Source organism: Sapajus apella, unplaced genomic scaffold, assembly GCF_009761245.1.
Source record: "Sapajus apella isolate SASKATOON/1434 unplaced genomic scaffold, GSC_monkey_1.0 scaffold114, whole genome shotgun sequence".
NCBI classification, from domain to species: domain Eukaryota; kingdom Metazoa; phylum Chordata; class Mammalia; order Primates; family Cebidae; genus Sapajus; species Sapajus apella.
The window spans coordinates 5,067,780-5,082,541 of record NW_022437054.1 but is presented as its reverse complement, the minus strand read 5'-3'; the positions used below and the strand labels follow the sequence as shown (position 1 = coordinate 5,082,541).

The following is a 14,762-nucleotide window of genomic DNA, read 5'->3' as shown; positions in this document are numbered from 1 at the left end:
GCTTAGTTTGGCTGGATAGGAGATTCTGGGTTGAAAGTTCTTTTCTTTAAGGATGTTGAATATTGGCCCCCACTCTCTTCTGGCTTGTAGGGTTTCTGCTGAGAGATCTGCTGTGAGTCTGATGGGCTTGCCTTTGTGGGTAACCCGACCTTTCTCTCTGGCTGCCCTTAGTATTTTCTCTTTCATTTCAACCCTGGTGAATCTGACGATTATGTGCCTTGGGGTTGCTCTTCTTGACAAATATCTTTGTGGTGTTCTCTGTATTTCCTGGACTTGAATATTGGCCTGCCTTGCTAGGTTGGGGAAGTTTTCCTGGATAATATCCTGAAGAGTATTTTCCAGCTTGGATTCATTCTCTTCGTCGCATTCAGGTACGCCTATCAAACATAGATTAGGTCTTTTCACATAGTCCTACATTTCTTGGAGATTTTGTTCATTCCTTTTTACCCTTTTTTCTCTATTCTTGCCTCCCTGTTTTATTTCATTGAGTTGATCTTCGACCTCTGATATCCTTTCTTCTGCTTGGTCAATTCGGCTGTTGACACTTGTGCATGCTTCGCGAAGTTCTCGTGTTGTGTTTTTCAGCTCCATCAATTCATTTATATTCCTTTCTATTTTGTCCATTCTCGTTAGCATTTCGTCAAATCTTTTTTCAAGGTTCTTAGTTTCCTTGCATTGGGTTAGAACATGTTCTTTTAGTTCACAGAAATTTCTTACTACCCACCTTCTGAAGTCTGATTCTGTCATTTCATCATACTCATTCTCCATCCAACCTTGTTCTTTTGCTGGTGAGGAGTTGTGATCCCTTTTAGGAGGAGAGGTGTTCTGGTTTCGGGTGTTTTCATCCTTTTTGCGCTGGTTTCTTCCCATCTTTATGGATTTATCCACGTGTCATCTTTGTAGTTGCTGGCTTTCAGATTGGGTCTCTGAGTGGACGTTCTGTTTGTTGATGATGAGGTTATTTCTGTTTCTTGGTTTTCCTTCTGGCAGTCTGGCCCCTCTCCTGTAGGTCTGCTGAGGTCCACTCCAGGCCCTGCTTGCCTGGGGATCACCTGCAGCAGCTGCTGAACAGTAAGGTTGTTACCAGTTTTCTTCTTCTGCTATCTTTGTCCCAGAAGGATACCCGCCAAGTGTCAATCTGATCTCTCCTTTATGAGGTGGCTCTTTGGATATACAGGGGTCAGGGAGCTGCTTGAGGAGACGGTCTCTTCTTTATAGGAGTTCAAATGCTGAGCTGTGAGCTCCATTGTTCATTCAGAGCTGCTGGGCAGGTACGTTTAGATCTGCTGCAGCAGAACTCATAAACTGCTTTTTGTTCCCAGGTGCTCTGTCCCAGGGATTTAGGGCTTTATGAGTTTCCATTATGATGCTGCCTTCTTTTTTTTCCCTTCAGAGCTGCCCTGCCCAGCAAGGAGGCAGCCTAGTCACTGTCTGCCTGTAGAGGCTTTGCTGAGCTGCTGTGGGCTCTGCCCAGCTGCCAAGTGAACTTCCCGGCAGTCCTGTTTATATGTGCATAGTTAGAACTGCCTCGGCAATGGTGGCCCGCCTCTATTGAGGCGGAGTCTTTCTGTAGTGGCAGGTTGCCTTGGCAACGGTGGGCTGCCCCTGCATTGGCTGACTACCTCCGTAGTGGCAGGCTGCCTCGGTGATGGCAGAAGCCCCTCCCCCACAGAGCTGGACCGTCCCGGGTTCAGCTGTGCTTGCTGTGAAACTCTCAATCCAGAGAGTTTCTGATTGCTGTTCTTTTGTGGGGGTGGGACCAGCTGAGCCTGATCGCCTGGCTTCCTGCCTCAGAGCCTTTTTTTTTTTTTTAAGTTGGTGTTCCAGTCGCCTGTTGAAGAGGCGCTGGGGGGTCTGTGTGTTTTCCCCTGCCGCAAGTCATTGCGCTGGCTTAAACAGCGGCACTGAGATTCGTGGCACTTTTTTTGCCCTGGAATCTACTGTCCTGGTTCTCTGCTCAGTCCCCTTTTTAAACAGACGAATGGGCGACTTCCCGTGGCTCCAATTGCCAGCCAAAAGGGCACCCGGACTGGTGTATTTTGTACAGAGAACTGCTGCTCCGGGGCGCCGACAAAGCAGCCGTGTGGGGCAAAGCAGCGGCGCCCGCCGGCACAGCCGCACTGGCTGAAACAGCTGCACTGGCGACCTGTGGAGCTCCCCCGCCTGGGAATTGCCTTCTCTGTGGGCAATAAATATGCGGCATCCACTCATCCTCTGCGTCTTCACTGGGATCTGCAATCCTGAGCTGTTCCTAAACGGCCATCTCGGATTGATCCCCCTAAATATTCTTGATCTTGGATTAGGCCGGGTGTAGTGGTGCTCATCTGTAATCCCAGCTACTCGGGAGGCTGAGGCAGGAGAACCTCTTAAACCTGGTAGGCAGAATTGCAGTGAGCCGAGACCAGGCCACTGCACTCTAGCCAGGGTGACACAGTGAGACTCCGTCTCAAAAAAAAAAAAGGCTATTCTTTCTTAGATATGATAGCAAAAGTACATGCAAAGAAAAAATAAATTATATATCATCAAAATTTTAAAATTTTGTGCTTCAAAGGGTAGTACAAAGAATGAAAAATGATGAGGCACAGAATGAGAGAAAATATTTGTAAATCATTTATATAATATTTAGTATCCAGAATATATACAGGATCCTTGTCATTTGTATGATAAACAAATTTTTAAGAATGGGCAAAAGATCCGAACAGACATTTCTCCAAAGAGACGGAAATGGATAATAAGCAGTTGAAAAGATGCTCAACATCTGTAGTCATCAGGGGAATGCAAATCAATACTACAATGAGATACCATTTCATACCCACTAGAATTGCTGTAATCAAAACAGGAACAGTAACAAGTATTGGCCAGGACATGGATGAATTGAAAACTTCATGCATTGCAGGTGGGATGTAAAATAGTGCAGCCACTTTGGAAAACAGTCTAGCTGTTCCTCCAAAAATTAAACATACAGTTACTATATGACCCAGCAATACCATTCCTAGATACATGCCCAATACAATTGAACATATATATCCATGCCAAAACTTGTACACACATATTCATAGCGATGTTCATAAAAGTCAAAAAGTGGAAACAATCAAAAACATCCGTAAACTAATGAATGAATAAGCAAAATGTTGTAGATGTATTATTTAGGCATAAAAAGTAATGAAATATTGATACATATTACTACATGGATGAACCTTGAAAACATGCTAAGTGAAAGAGACCAGACACAAAGGCCACATACTGTATAATTTCCCTAACATGAAATGTCCAGAATTGCCAAATCCATAGAGACAGATAATAGATTCACGGTTGCCAGGGACTGGGGAAAGGGAAGGGAGGCATGGAGACTGACTGCTAATGGGCCCCAGGTTTCTTTACGGGATGATGCAAATGTTCTGGAATTACATATTGGGGGTGGTTGCACAACCTTGTGAGTATACTAGAAACCACTGAATGTGCTCCTCGAAACGTTAAATTGTATGGTATGCAAACTATAGCTCAAAAACAAATAATTTTGTTGGTTTTTAAAATATATAAATAATTTTTAAAGGTTATGAGAAGCCACATATATGTGGTATTATGCCGAGCAAAAAGATTAAGCTGAAAATTTCTTAGGAATTTGCTGGTACACTAAAAATGTACAGGCCTTAAAGAAAATATGTATTTGCTTTAAAGAAAATACATTTCTTGGATACTAGCAATATTACATTCCTTGGGTAATTAGCCCTCCTCCACCTCCCACTCCCCAAATTGCCCAAAATATTAACTTGATTTGAGTGATACTTCCAAGAATCCTTGCCAGATTCTCTAGCAATTATTAGATTTACAATATATGTATACGATAATTTCATTTCTCCCATGCTCTGTCCAAGTCAAAATTTAAAAGGAGATATGAATCTTGAAATTTTACATTTTTATTTGGGAAGGAAGAATTACAGTTTGGGGACCAGGTTGTCTTTGGTATGTCTGAAAAACAAAGAGAAGTTTGGAGGTTTTATCAGAAGGAGAAGTGTTATATATATAGTGCTCTTTGAGAAAGACCACTGGAACCAGTGAGGTTCTGGGAAGCTGGCAAGTTCTAATTGGTAAGTGACTGTGATGGGTAGAATTAGTCCTATATTTGCAGCAAGCTATCTCAGCACCTGTAAATAAAATTGGCCTCAGGTTAAAGCAGGCTGTTTCAGCAGCCAGACTTGCAGAGAATTCCATTCTTTGAGCAACGTTATGTGTCCTGAGTGCTTCCCCACCACCCCACCCCAGCTTCTTGACTGTTTTGGTTGGGTATGACAAGAATGACTCAATTTGTATGATCAACTTTCACACTTGGTTTCACTTTACTTTGATATCTTTTTTTTCTGTCTTGCATTTTTTTCTCGACATTTCATTATGAAAATTTTCAAATGTGCAGCAAGGTTTAAAGAATTTCATGGTGAATGTTACTCCTGCTACCTAGATTCCATCACTAACCTTTTTTCTATATTTGCTTTATCATATACTTACCCATTTACCTAACTCTCAATCCATCTATCAATCCATCTTTTTTTTTTTTTTTTTTTTATAGACAGAGTCTCACTTTGTCCTCACATTGGAGAGCAGTGGCACGATCTCAGCTCATGCAACCTCTGCCTTTTGTGTTCAAGCAATTCTTGTGCCTCAGTCTTCTGAGTAGCTAGAATTACAAGCATGCAGCACTACGCCCTACTAGTTTTTGTATTTTTCAGAGAGACGTGGTCTTACCATTTTGGGCAAGCTGGTCTCAAACTCCACCCGTCTTGGCCTTCCAAAGTGCTGGAATTACAGGTGTGAGTCACTGTGCCCGGACTAAGCCATCCTACTTTATGTATTTTAAGATAAATTACAGCTATTACACATTCCCTTAAATACCAGCATGCATATCAATTATACAGTTCAATATTTGCTTATAGTTCTTACCTTTGAGAGAAAATTTACAAAGCAGAAATCTTAAGTATTCAATTTGCTGAGTTTTCACAAATGCATACACACCTGTGCGACTCAAACCCCTGCTAATATATAGAACATTTATCATCACCCCAGACAATTCTCATGTCCTTTTCCATTCAATTCCTACTCGCTACCCTCAAGAAGCAACCACAGTTCTGATGGTTTTCTACCACAGATTACTTTTGCCTGTTTGAGAACTTCGTATAAATGAAACAGTGTATAATGTACTGCTTTATGTAAGGCTTCTTTCACTCAGCATAATTGGGATTCTTTTTTATGGCTGAATAGTACTTCATTGTCTAAGTGTGCCACATTTTGCTTGTCTGTTTTACTGATGGGTATCTGGTCTGTTACTGATTTTGGGGTATTACTAATAAAGCAGTGACGAAAGAAACGTTTAATTTGAAGAATGGAAATCCCCTCTAAATTACCAGGTCCAGAGAGGCGTGGGAGTGAAACAGCAGTCACATCTCTCTTACCTTCTTGGGCTAAGTAATCATGTCTTAAAACTTGCTTGCTATTGCCACCAGTAGCTATAAATTAATCACATTCTGGATACCATAATCCATACATTGTAGCCAATCACTAATCAACATTATTTTTGTAAACCAGTGTGAATTTCTTTTTTTTCGAGACAGAGTCTCACTCTATCACCCAGGCTGGAGTTCAGTGGCACAATCTCTCCTCACTGCAACCTCCGCCTCCTGGGTTCAAGCGATTCTTCTACCTCAGCCTCCTGAGTAGCTGGGACTACAGGCACATGCTAACACACTTGGCTGATTTTTGTATTTTTAGTAGAGACAGGGTTTCACCATATTGGCCAGGCTGGTCTCAAACTCCTGACCTCATGATCTGCCCGCCTTGGCCTCCCAAAGTGCTGGGATTACAGGCATGAGCCACCATGCCTGGCCAACCAGTGAGAATTTCTGACAAATAGCTTTGTATCAGCCCACTCCGGCCCCCACTTTTTTTTTTTTTGCCTTTAACAATCTGCTTGTAACAAAGGCTGAATGGAGCACCTGTACAAGGTTACATGAAGTCTAAGTCTTCTGGGCAGCTGTCCTTATTTTGGCTCAAGTAAACTCTTTAGAATTATATTTTATGCCTCAGTTCCTTTCTTTAGGTTGACAGCTGCTGTGAACATTTGTATACAAATCATTTGTAGACATAGGTTTTCATTTCTCTTGAGTAAATATTTCTGAGTGGGTCATAAAAGGTACATGTTAATTTTATGAAACTGAAAGACTTTTCTCCCAAATTGTACCATTTTACACTCCCATCAGCAATGTATGAGTACTGTGGTTGCTCCATATCTTATGCTGACATTATGTGTTTTTGGTCTTTTTAATTTTAGACATTCTGTTGGGTGTGTGGTAGTTTCTGCCTTGCATTTTAATTGACTCTTGCATACCTTTCTTCTGCTCTTGATACTAAGCTCCAAAAATCAGGATAATAAATTGTACCCCCTCTAGTATGTTCTTTTAGTGTCATAGTTGTGAAATAAATGTGAAATGAGGGTAATAATGTTTTGATACCTAGTTTTGGGAATTTGATGTGAAAAAAATTGAGGCTATGAAAATATATATAGATAAATTTGACCAGAAATGTCATTAAATAGTTATACTTTATTGGAATTAAGAGTTATTTCTGGCGTGGCCAGAAATAATTAGCTAGGACTACAGGCGCACGCCACCACTGGTGGCTCACACTAGTAATCCCAGCACTTTGGGAGGCCAAAGCTAGAGGATCATTTGAACTCAAGAGTTTGAGTCCAGCCTGGGCAACATATAGAGACCCTATCTTTACAAAATATTTAAAGCTTAGTTGGATGTGGTGGCATAAGCCTGTAGTACCAGCTACTCAGGAAGCTGAGGTGGGAGGATCACTTGTGCCAGAAAGGTCATGGCTACAGTAAGCTGTGATTGTGCCACTGCATTCCAGCCTGGGCAACAGAGCAAGACATGTAACAAAAAAAAAATTATTTTTTATACCAAGAATTTATTTACATTGCCAATTTTTCCTAGGTACAAATGATGCAAAATGTGCACCTGGCTCCAGAGACAGATGAAGATGATCTTTATTCTGGATATAATGACTACAATCCAATCTGTGATATCGAGGTAACAAAAGCTAGTTGTTTTTAACATTGGTCTTTGTTAACCAGCTGGTTTAGGAAGATTGTGGATTTGAGAGTTCTACTTTATTATGCTTTAGATTAAGCTAATCCAAAAACCTAGGAAAGTGCTATTACAGAAGACTCTACTGACTTCTGCCAAAAATAATAATTGCAGGAGAAGGAAAGATCCTGAGATAGTTTACAAAAATGAATTAAGGTTAGGCTGGGTGTGGTGACTCACGCTGTAATCCCAGCACTTAGGGAGGCCGAGGTGGGTGGATCACCTGAGGTTGGGAGTTTGAGACCAGCCTGACCAACGTGGAGAAACCCTGTCTCTACTAAAAATACGAAAAAATTAGCCAGGTCTGGTGGTGCATACCTGTATCCCAGCTACTTGGGAGGCTGAGGCAGGAGAATCGCTTGAACCCAGGAGGCGGAGGTTGTGGTAAGCCGAGATCGCACCATTGCACTCCAGCCTGGGCAACAAGAGTGAAACTCCGTCTCAAAACAAAAAACAATAACAAAAATGAAGTAAGGTGAATTATATACTTGTGTTCTTCAGTGCTCGCTGTCCAAATATGTAAAAGATCACCTGAAAGTATATTTTTTTAATTGTACTTTAAGATCTGGGGTACATGTGCAGATCTTGCAGGATTGTTGCATAGGTACACACATGCCATGGTGGTTCGCTGTCTCCATCTCCCATCACCTACATCAGGCATTTCTCCCAGTGTTATCCCTCCCCAATTTCCCACCCCCAACAGACCCCATTGTGTGACATTCCCCTCCCTGTGCCCATGTGTTCGCATTGTTCAGCACCCACCTGTGAATGAAAACATGCAGTATTTGGTTTACTGTTGTTGGTTCAGTTTGCTGAGAATGATGGTTTCCAGATTCATCCATGTCCCTACAAAGGACATGAACTCATCGTTTTTTATGGCTGCATAGTATTCCGTGGTGTATATGTACCACATTTTCTTTGTCCAGGCTATCGTTGATGGGCATTTGGGTTGGTTCCAGGTCTTTGCTATTGTAAACAGTGCCACAATGAACATACGTGTGCATGTTTCTCTATAATAGAATGATTTATAATCCTTTGGATATATACCCAGTAATGGGATTGCTGGATCAAATGGAATTTCTATTTCTAGATCCTTGAGGGATCGCCATACTGTCCCTGGGATGAAGCCTACTTGATCGTGATGGATAAGCTTTTTGATGTGCTGTTGCATTCGGTTTGCCAGTGTGGTTTTTACATTGATGTTCATCATGGATATTGGCCTGAAGTTTTCTTTTTTAGTTGTGTCCCTGCCAGGTTTTGGTATCAGGATGATGTTGGTCTCATAAAATGAGTTAGGGAGGATTCCCTCTTTTTGTATTGTTTGGCATAGTTTCAGAAGGAATGGTACCAGCTCCTCTTTGTACATTTGGTGGAATTTGGCTGTGAACCCGTCTGGACCTGGACTTTTTTTGGTTGATAGGCTATTTAATTGCTGCCTCAATTTCAGCCTTGTTATTGGTCTCTTCAGGGTTTCAGCTTCTTCCTGGTTTAGTCTTTGGAGGGTACAAGTGTCCAGGAATTTATCCATTTCTTCCAGATTTACTGGTTTATATGCAGAGAGTTGTTTGTAGTAATCTCTGGTGGTAGTTTGTATTTCTGTGGAATTGGTGGTGATATCCCTTTGATTGTTTTTTATTGCATCTATTCAATTCTTGTCTCTTTTCTTTTTTATTAGTCTGGCTAGTGGTCTATTTTGTTGATCTTTTCAAAAACCCAGCTCCTGGATTTATTGATTTCTTGACGGGTTTTTTTTTTTGTGTCTCTACCTCCTTCAGTTCTGCTCTGATCTTAGTTATTTCTTGTCTTCTGCTAGCTTTTTTTGATCTTGCTCCTCTAGCTCTTTCAATTTTGATGATAGGGTGTTGATTTTAGATCTTTCCTCGCTTTTCATGTGGCATTTGTTGCTATACATTTCCTTTTAGACACTGCTTTAAATGTGTCCCAGAGATTGTGGTATGTTGTGTCTTTGTTTTCATTGGTTTCAAACAACATCTTTATTTCTGCCTTCATTTCATTGTTTATCCAGCCGTCATTCAGGAGCCAGTTGTTCAGTTTCCATGTAGTTGTGCAGATTTGAGTGAGTTTCTTAATCCTGAGTTCTAATTTGATTGCACTGTGGTCTGAGAGACTGTTTGTTACGATTTCCATTCTTTTGCGTTTGCTGAGGAGTGATTTACTTCCAATAATTTGGTCAATTTTAAAGTAAGTGTGATGTGGTGCTGAGAAGAATGTATATTCTGTTGATTTGGGGTGGAGAGTTCTTGTAGAAGTCTATTAGGTCCGCTTGGTCCAGATCTGCATTCAAATCCTGGATATCCTTGTTGATTTTCTGTCTCATTGATCTAATATTGACAGTGAAGTGTTAAAGTCTCCTACTGTTATCGTGTGCAAGTCTAAGTCTCTGTGTAGGTCATTAAGAACTTGCTTTATGTATCTGGGTGCTCCTGTATTGGGTACATATATATTTAGGATAGTTAGCTCTTCTTGTTGCATTGATTCTTTTACCATTATATAATGCCCTTCTTTGTCTCTTTTGATCTTTGTTGGTTTAAAGTCTGTTTTATCAGAGACTAGGATGGCAACCCCTGCTTTTTTTTGCTCTCCATTTGCTTGGTAAATTTTCTTCCATCCCTTTATTTTAAGTCTATGTGTGTCTTTGCACATAAGATGGGTCTCCTGAATACAGCACACCAGTGGGTCTTGACTTTTTATCCAGTTTGCCAGTCTGTGTCTTTTGATTGGGGCATTTAGTCTGTTTACATTTAACGTTAATATTGTTATGTGTGAATTTGATCCTGCCATTTTGTTACTGACTGGTTGTTTTGCTCATCAGTTGATGCAGTTTCTTCCTTGCGTCGTTGGTCTTTATCATTTGGTACATTTTTGCAGTGGCTGGTACTGGTTGTTCCTTTCTGTGTTTAGTGCTTCCTTCAGGAGCTCTTGTAAGGCAGGTCTGGTGGTGACAAAATCTCTCAGCAATTGCTTGTCCATAAAGGATTTTATTTCTCCTTCATTTATGAGGCCTAGTTTGGCTGGATATGAAATTCTGGGTTGAAAGTTCTTTTCTTTAAGGATGTTGAATGTTGGCCCCCTCTCTCTTCTGGCTTGTAGGGTTTCCACCAAGAGATCTGTTGTGATTCTGATGGGCTTCCCTTTGTGGGTGACCTGACCTTTCTTTCTGGCCGCCCTTAGCATTTTTTCCTTCATTTCAACCTTGGGGTTGCTCTTCTTGAGGAGTATCTTTGTGGTGTTCTCTCCTGGACTGTGGGTTGCAAAGGCCCTGGGAGAAGCACCGTATCAGAACTAGAGTGCTGAAGGGGTAAAGTCCCCGATTCTCAGGCCAGTTGCACTTCCCGGGTAGGGCAGTGCCCCACCCTGCCTCAGTTTGCCCTCCTTGGGCTACACCCAATGTCCAACCAGTCCCATTGAAATGAACCTGGTACCTCTGTTGGAAATTCGGAGATCACTCACCTTCTACATCTCTCTCACTGGGAACAGTGCTCCGGAGCTGTTCCTAATCAGCCATCTTGGCAGAGTCTGAACACAAGTATTTAAAATTAAGGTTTTTTTAAAAAAATTCTGAAGTTGAAATGTCATGGGTTTTTTTAGTTTTTAATTTTTGTGAGTACATAGTAGGTGCATGTATTTATGGAGAATATGGGATATTTGATACGGGCATACAATGTGTAATAGTCACATAAGAGTACATAGGGTTTCTGTTACATCAAGCATTTATCCTTTGTGTTTCAAACAATCCAATTATATCCTGTTAGTTATTTTTAAATGTACCATTAAATTATTGACTATAGTCACCTTATTTTGCTGCCAAATAGTATATCTTATGCATTCTTTCTTTTTTTTTTCTGTACCCGTTAACCATTAGCCATCCCCACCCCCCGCCCCTGCCACTACCCTTCTCAGTCTCTGAAATCATCCTACTATTCTCTATCTCCATGAGTTCAGTTGTTTTAATTTTTAGATCCCACAAATAAGTGAAAATATGTGAAGTTTGTCTTTCTGTGCCTGGCTTATTTCACTTAACAGAATGGCCTCCAGTTCCATCCATGTTGTTGCAAATGACAAAATCTCATTCTTTTTTATGGCTGGATAGTTCTCCATTATATATATATATGTACATTTTCTTTATCCATTTGTGTGTTAACAGACAGTTAGGTTGCTTCCAAATCTTGGCTATTGTGAATATTGCTGCAACAAACATGAGAGTACAGATACCTCTTTGATATACTATGGTATAGTTTGTATATTTATCCCTACCCACATCTCATGTTGAATTGTAATATCCAGCATTGGAGGTGAGACCTGGTGGGAGGTGATAGGATCGTGGGAGTGGATTTCTCATGAATGGTCTAGCATTGTCTTCTTGGTGCCATCCTCACCCCATGTGACGTGATTGTTCCCACTTTGCCTTCTGTCGTGAGTGAAAACTCCCTGAGGCCTCTGCAGAAACAGCAGATGCTGATGTCCTGCTTGTACAGCTTGCAGAACCACGAGCCAATCAAATATCTTTTCTTTATAAATTACCTAGTTTCAGGCATTCTTTGGTGAAAAAGTAACTGTGCTTTTTGCCATTTTAATTTCAAAAACCGCAGTTACTTTTAGCAATGCAAGAATGGCCTGGTACATACTGATTTCCTTTCTTTTGGGCATATTTCTACAAGTGGGATTGTTGGATCATGTGGTAGATCTATTTTTAGTTTTTTGATGAACCTCTAACTGTTCTCCATAGTGGCTATACTAATTTACATTCTCACTAACAGTATATGAAGGTTCTCTTTTCTCCACATTCTCACCAGCATTTGTTATTGCCTGTCTTTTGGATAAAAGCCATTTTAACTGGGATGAGATGACATCTCATTGTAGTTTTGATTTCCATTTCTCTGGTGGTCAGTGATGTTGAGCACTTTTTCATATACATGTTTGCCATTTGTATGTCTTCTTTTGAGAAATAGCTATTCAGATGTTTTTCCCACTTTAAAATCAGATTATTAGATTTTTTTCCTGTAGAGTTGTTTGAGCACCTTACATTTTCTGATTATTAATCTGTTGTCAGAAGGATAATTTATAAATATTTTCTCCCATTCTGTGGGTTTTCTCTTCACTTCATTGATTGTTTCCTTTGTTATGTAGAAGCTTTTTAACTTGATGTGATCTCATTTATTCATTTTTTCTTTGTTTGCTTGTGCTTGTAGGGTATTACTTGATAAATCTTTACCCAGTCCAGTGTCCTGGAGAGTTTCCCTAGTGTTTTCTTTTAGTAGTTTTATAGTTTGAGGTCTTAGATATCTAAGTCCTTAATCTATTTTGATTTAGTTTTACATATGGTAAGAGACAAGAGTCTAGTTTCATTCTTTTACAGGTGGATATTCAGTTTTCTCTTTAGTTTTCTCTTTTCTCCCAGTCTGCATTTATTGAAGAGACTGTCTTTTCCCTAATGCTTTTTTTCTGGCACCTTTGTCAAAAATGAGTTCATTGTAGATGTCTAGATTTGTTTCTGTGTCCTCTATTCTGTTCCATTAGTCTGTCTGTTTTTTTTTCTTTTCTTTTCTTTTTTTGAGACAAAGTTTTGCTCTCGTTGCCCAAGCTGGAGTGCAGTAGTACCATCTTGGCTCATTGCAACCTCCGCCACCTGGGTTCAAGTGATTCTTCTGTCTCAGCCTCCCAAGTAGCAGAGATTACAGGCATGCGCCACCATGCTTGGCTAATTTTGTATTTTTAGTAGAGATGAGGTTTCTCCATGTTGGTCAGGCTGATCTCGAACTCCCAACCTTAGGTGATCTGCCTGCTGCGGTCTCCAAAGTACTGGGATTACAGGCATGAGCCACCAAGGCCAGCCAGTCTGTCTGTTTTTATGCCAGTATCATGCTGTTTTGGTTACTATAGCTCTGTAGTATAATTTGAAGTCCAATAATGCAATTCTTTCAGTTTTGTTCTTTTTGCTCAGGATAGCTTTAGCTATTCCAGGTCTTTTGTAGTTCCATAGAAATATTCGGATGTTTTCTGTTTCTGTGAAGAATGACATTGGTATTTTGATAGGTATTGCAATAAATCTGTAAATTACTTTGGGTAGTATGGACATTTTAACAATATTAGTTTTTCCAGTCTATGAACATGAAACATCTTTCCATTTTCTTGTGTCCTCTTAAATTTCTTCTACCAATGTTTCATAGTTTTTACTGTAGAGATCTTTCACTTCTTTGGTTAATTCCTAAATATTTAATTTTATTTGTAGATATTGTAAATGGGATTACTTTCGTGATTTATTTTCCAGATTGTTTACTTTTGGCATGTGGAAATACTACTGATTTTGTGTGTTGATTTTGTATCCTGCAACTTTATTGAATTTATCAGTTCTAAAAGTTTTTTGATGTTTTTTTTTAGGTTTTTCCAAATATAAGATCGTATCATCTACAAAGTAGGGTAATTTGACTTCTTTCTTTCCGGTTTGGATGCCCTTTATTTATTTTTCTTGTCTGATTGCTCTAGCTAGGACTTCCAATATTATGTTGAATATTAGTGGTGACAGTGGCCATCCTTGTCATGTTCCAGATCTTAGAGGAAAGGCTTTCTCAGGTTTTGTTTTCCATTCAGTATAGTAGCTGTGAGTCTGTTATATGACTTTTTTTATGTTGAGGTGTGTTCCTTCTATACAGAGTTTTTTTTTAGGGTTTTTAATGAAGGGATGTTAAATTTTATCTAATGCTTTTTCAGCATCAGTTGAAATGATCATATGGTTTTTGTTCTTCATTCTGTTGACATGATGTGTCACATTGATTCATTTGCATATGTCAAACAATCCTTGCATCCCTGGGCTAAATCCCACTTGGTCATGATGAATGATCTTTCTAATATATTGTTGGATTTTATTTGCTAGTATTTTGTTGAAGATTTTTACATCAATGTTCATCAGGGATGTTGGTCTATAATTTTCTTTCTTCTATGCATCTTTGTCAGGTTTTGGTATCAGGGTAATACTGGTCTTATAGAATGAGTTTGGAAGTATTTCCTCTTTCTCTGTTTTTTTGGAGTAATTTGAGTAGGATTAATATTAGTTCTTTTTTAAATGTCTGGTAAAATTCAGCAGTAAGGCCATCAGGTCCCAAGCTTTTCTTTGCTGGGAGACGTCTTCTTATGACTTCAGTCTTGTTACTTCTTATTGGTCTGTTCAGGTTTTGGATTTCTTCATGGTTCAATCTTGGTAGGTTGTATATGTCTGGGAATTTATCTTTTCTTCTAGGTTTTTCAATTTATTGGTGTATTGTTGCTCATAGTAGCCTCTAATGATCCTTCAAATTTCTGGGTTGGTTTTTTGTTTGTTTGTTTTTGAGACAGTTTTGCTCTTGTTGCTCAGGCTGGAGTGACATGGCACAGTCACAGCTCATTGCAACCTCTGCCTCCGAGGTTCAAGTGATTCAGCCTCCTGAGTAGCTGAGATTACAGGTGTGCACCACCACACCCAGCTAATTTTGTATTTTTAGTAGAGACAGTTTCACCATGTTGATTAGGCTGGTCTCCAATTGCTGACCTCAAATGATCTGCCTGTCTGAGCCTCCCAAAAGTGCTGAGATTAGAGGTGTGTGACTCTGCACCCAGCCAGTCCTT

General features: G+C 39.9%; 1 protein-coding gene across 9 annotated transcripts in view; it reads left to right on the top strand.

The window, feature by feature from the left end:
• Window positions 1-14,762, top strand: part of IFT88 (intraflagellar transport 88) — a 126,833-nt gene that overhangs the window by 6,733 nt on the left and 105,338 nt on the right. For 8 of the 9 annotated variants that reach the window (XR_004263413.1, XR_004263411.1, XR_004263412.1 and 5 more), the window contains exon 2: window positions 6,990-7,085. Coding sequence is in view for 6 of the 9 variants with exons in the window: in XM_032260123.1 (XP_032116014.1) it covers window positions 6,996-7,085 (90 nt within the window). In the remaining 3 variants the exon portion in view is untranslated. Of the gene's footprint in view, window positions 1-3,270; window positions 4,089-6,989; window positions 7,086-14,762 lie in introns of those variants that run through there. The other variant, XM_032260124.1, reaches the window with a different exon arrangement.